This window comes from Penaeus vannamei, chromosome 10 (assembly GCF_042767895.1).
Source record: "Penaeus vannamei isolate JL-2024 chromosome 10, ASM4276789v1, whole genome shotgun sequence".
NCBI classification, from domain to species: domain Eukaryota; kingdom Metazoa; phylum Arthropoda; class Malacostraca; order Decapoda; family Penaeidae; genus Penaeus; species Penaeus vannamei.
This window is the reverse complement of record NC_091558.1, coordinates 38,071,780-38,076,779: the sequence shown is the minus strand read 5'-3', so window position 1 is coordinate 38,076,779 and position 5,000 is coordinate 38,071,780. Positions and strand designations below refer to the sequence as shown.

Sequence of the window (5,000 nt, the reverse complement as noted above, 5' to 3'; positions counted from 1 at the left end):
CCTTTATGTGAAAATGATTCTGTCATACATATATGCTGTGATACTGCCTATGATGCACGTAGAAGACCCAGTCCCAGAAAACCAGTCAAAGTCTCAGACAGACTGATATAGAGAGGTACAGCCTCCTAGGTTTTCCCTCAAGAAATTGCAGTAGTTGCAATTATTTTCCCCTCTCCTCAGCGCCATATTTAGGAGGCAGAATGGCTAGGAAACTATCACTAAAATTTCTGAAAACATGTCTTACAAGTAAATATTAATATTTATTATCATTTATTTACAGATTTAGGATGGGTGAACAGTGTGCGGATAAATTTGCCCTCTGTCAAGAGACGTGCAGAAACCCTAGGCACCAAGCGCACTGTCAAGAAGCAGTGGCAGGCAGCCTGGCTTCTGCGGGCAATCACCTGCATTGATCTGACCACACTGTCAGGTAACGTATTAGGATCAGGGAGTTAAAGTTTTGCTCATGATATCCTGTTATACTTTATGGACCTGTATGTATCATGAATTGGATGAGGTTGATACTGAAAGTCTAGTTAGGTTTTCTTATGTGGAAGGTTGGACAGAGACTGTGAGATTTAATCTATTATGGTGGTTGTACACCATTTTGGTTTCGGTGGAAAAGCTGTTTAATTCGTAGTGTGTGATGGGGCTTGTAATAGCCTTTAAAATTATTATTGTTCAATGATTGATTTAATGGGAACTCTTTAAATCTAATTGTAGTGTTTTCTAAATGATTTGTAAATTGAGTCATTGACATTTCTGCCTTTTTTTCTTTATTTTTTAAAAATAAATATTTGAGGAAGCAGACTATTTGTAATGTGTCTCAGATAGGCAATTATTTATTGCATAACTGAAGATATTGTAAATTTGCAGATATTTGTTCTGTTGTCTATCATTTTTCATTTTTCTATAGAAATGCGAAGCCTTTTGTAATAAGTTGAATCTTGTATATAGATTTGTAGGAGATTGATATTGTAATGATGGTGTTACTAGAATTCTTAAAACTTGTTTATGAAAGTTCCAGTGGCTCAGTAGTTTTTACTTTTCTGATTAGTATTTGTGGTATTGGGTAGCAATTTCAAAACACCTTTTGGGCTGTAGTGTGCTATAAGTTAAGATTCATACAATTCCTATGATGAGAAAGATCAAACGGTAAAGAAGGTTTCATACAGCAATGGATAAACACACAAAAAAGAGAAAGAAAAGAAAGGAAATTGAAAAGAAACAGCCATAGAGAGAAAGAAATAAAAATCTGAAGATTGCGAATCAGGCTTTCCAAAATATTCCTCTGACCACCTGCAGGAGACGATACAAATGCCAACGTCCAGCGGCTGTGTCACAAGGCGGCTCGTCCAGTGCGCCATGACATCATCAAGGCCTTGGGTATGGAGGATGCAGGTATCACTTGTGGTGCAGTGTGCGTCTACCCAAGTCGTGTTGCTGGTGCTGTGAAGGCATTGGAGAAGATTGGGGCTGACATCCCTGTCGCTGCTGGTAATTGATGTCATTTTTTGTAATATGTGTGGATTATTATGAAATTTTGCTTATACTTGAGAATATCACTAAAGGTATTATTGATGAACTGCAACAGTAACAGAATTCTTGTGGAGTAGCTACTTTAGTGTTTTGCATATTTACTGATCATTTATTTTCCTCTTAATTTATATTAGATGGCAGTGTTTCATTTTCCATCTGAATTTGATGAATCATGTTAGTAACCATTGTATGTGATAGTGAATTACCAACTTATAGGATGTGATTGTCTTCTGTTTGTCCTTATATTTTCAATGTGTTTCTACTTGTATTCCTTTTTTCATATTCATCTTTATTGACAGTTGCAACTGGTTTTCCATCTGGACAGTATGCACTCAAGTCACGACTGGAGGAGATTGAGATGGCAGTTGCCAATGGTGCAAAGGAGATTGATATTGTTATAAATCGGGAAATGGCACTAACTGGCAACTGGAAAGGTGAGGAATTTCTTCTGAAAACTGTATTTTTATCTTTGAAGATTAGTTATCTTATCATTCGTATGTGTATGTTTTAAGCATTTATTAAAATGATATGTATATATGATTATTTTATTTTAAGTCTTTCACTGTAATATATGGTGGTTATTATGAATTATTGCTTATACCTACTTGAGAATATCACCAAAGGTACATGCTATCAGGGGGAATCTCTCTCCCTCTTTCACTTCCTTCTTCTTCCTCACCTTGTTAAATCCATCTTAGTTCCTTCCATAACTCTTCCTCCTTATCACTCCCTTCCTCTTCTCTCCCAGTTCATCTCCTTTCTCACAGTATAAAAAAAAAAAGAAAAAAAAAGAAAAAAAAAAATCCTCATCCGCACAGGCTTGTATGAGGAACTCAAGCAGATGCACAAGGCTTGCGGAGATGCGCACATGAAGGCCATTCTCGCAGTGGGAGACCTTGGGTCAATGAACAACGTATACAAGGCATCTCTTGTGGCCATGATGGCTGGGGCTGACTTCATCAAGACATCCACAGGCAAAGAAGGTGTGAACGCCACTCTGCCAGTTGGGGTTGTCATGTGCCGGGCCATCAGGGAGTTCTATGAACGTACAGGATACAGGGTAAGGATACACATGTTTTGTGCATTTTTTACTTTTTGGTTGTTACTTATTTTTAATCATCAATTTTATATTGTTCATTAGAAAGATATTTTGTATTATTATTATTGTACTGCTCATTTGAAAGTATTTTTTCATCATTATTAGTATATTGTTCCTTTGAAAGTATTTAAAAGATAAATGATTAAATGAGGATTGTATTTTTTATCTGTAAGGCAAATGTAAGATTGTCAGGCAATGTAGTTTTATGTAATGAACCTAATCTTTCCTAATTATCTTTAATGTCTCTGGTATATATATATATATATATATATATATATATATATATATATATATATATATATATATATATATATATATATATATATATATATATATATATATATATGCATATATATATATGCATATATATATATGCATATATATATATGCATATATATATATGCATATATATATATGCATATATATATATATGCATATATATATATATGCATATATATATATGCATATATATATATATATATATATATATATATATATATATATATATATATATATATATATGCATATATATATATATATATATATATATATATATATATATATATATATATATATATAAATATGTATATATATAAATATGCATATATATATAATATATATATGCATATATATATATATATATATATGTATATATATATACATATACATAAATGCATATATATATATATATATATATATATATATATATATATGCATATATATATATATATGCATATATATATATATGCATATATATATATGCATATATATATATGCATATTTATATATGCATATATATATATATATATGCATATATACATATATGCATATATACATATATGCATATATACATATATGCATATATACATATATGCATATATACATATATACATATATATATATATATATATATATATATATATATATATATATATATACATATATCATCATCATCATCATCAGCCTGAGTCAATCCACTGCAGGACGTAGGCCTCTCCCATTCTTTTCCAGGTTTCCCTGTCTTGCGATGTTTGTTTCCAGTCTTGGCCCCCAAATTTCGCTATTTCGTCGCGCCATCGTGTCATTGGTCTGGCTCTTGGCCTCCTTAAGTTATTTATAGTCCAGTCTGTTACTTTCTTTGTCCATCTGTCGTCTTGTCTCCGACATACATGCCCTGCCCATTGCCATTTCTTCTTTTTAATGCTCTTGAGTATATCTTCTACCTTCGTCTGTTCTCTGATCCACGTCGCCCTCTTCCGATCTCTCAGGCTAATTCCCATCATCGATCTTTCCATCCCTCTCTGGGCGCTTATTAGTTTCCTCTCCAGTAACCTGGTTGTAGTCCATGTTTCTGACCCATAGGTCATAACTGGGAGGACGCATTGATTAAAGACTTTTCTTTTTAAGCACAATGGCAAGGAACCTCTTAGTGTGCTACTGTGCCTGCCGAAGGCACTCCAACCTAGACTGATTCGTCGCTTTATTTCCTGTTCACTTGATGTGCCTGTCTGCACGAGTTGTCCTAGGTATATATACCTGTCTACTACCTCTAGTGCTTCGCCTTGTACATGTATTTGTTTGAGTGGGACTCTGCTGTTGAACATAACCTTAGTCTTTTTCTTGTTCATCTTAAGTCCGACTTTTAGGCTTTCTCTATTCAGATCGTTTATTAATTGCTGCAGTTCATCAGCTGATTCACTAAGGAGAACAATATCGTCTGCAAATCTTAGGTTGTTTAGGTGTTCGTCTCCTATTTTGATACCCTTCCCTTCCCATTCTAGTTTCTTGAATATTTCCTCGAGGCAGGCTGTAAAAAGCTTTGGTGAGATGGTGTCGCCCTGTCTAACGCCTTTTTTAATTGGTATTTTATCGGTTTCTGTGTGGAGTTTGATGGTTGCTGTCCCATCTTTGTATATATCTTCCAATATATTACAATATACCTCCTCAACTCCCTGTTGTTGAATAGCACCTAATACTGCTGGTATTTGTACAGAGTCAAATGCCTTTTCATAATCGATGAATGCCATACACAGGGGTTTCCTATATTCGTTTACTTTTTCTCTTATTTGGGTGAGCGTGTGGATGTGATCTGTTGTTGAGAATCCGCTGCGGAAGCCTGCCTGTTCTCTAGGCTGGCTGGAATCCAGACTGTCAGAGATGCGAGCTGTAATGACTTTCGTGAACAGTTTGTAAGTAACCGAAAGGAGGCTTATGGGTCGGTAATTTTTTAAATCCTTTTTATCGCCTTTTTTGTGTAACAAGATAATTGTTGCATTTTTCCAGGCTTTCGGAGTTTTTCCGCTGAGAAGACATTTGTTAAAAAGATTGGCTAGTTTCACTGTTGCGATGTCTCCTGCATCTA

General features: G+C 34.2%; 1 protein-coding gene across 1 annotated transcript in view; it reads left to right on the top strand.

Annotated features, from left to right (window-relative positions):
• The window catches only part of Dera (deoxyribose-phosphate aldolase), a 15,141-nt gene that overhangs the window by 3,734 nt on the left and 6,407 nt on the right, over positions 1-5,000 (top strand). Inside the window, exons 2-5 of the mRNA XM_027374006.2 lie at positions 281-430; positions 1,306-1,497; positions 1,839-1,973; positions 2,358-2,599. Of these exons, the coding sequence (XP_027229807.2) occupies positions 281-430; positions 1,306-1,497; positions 1,839-1,973; positions 2,358-2,599 (719 nt within the window). The remainder of the gene's footprint in view (positions 1-280; positions 431-1,305; positions 1,498-1,838; positions 1,974-2,357; positions 2,600-5,000) is intronic.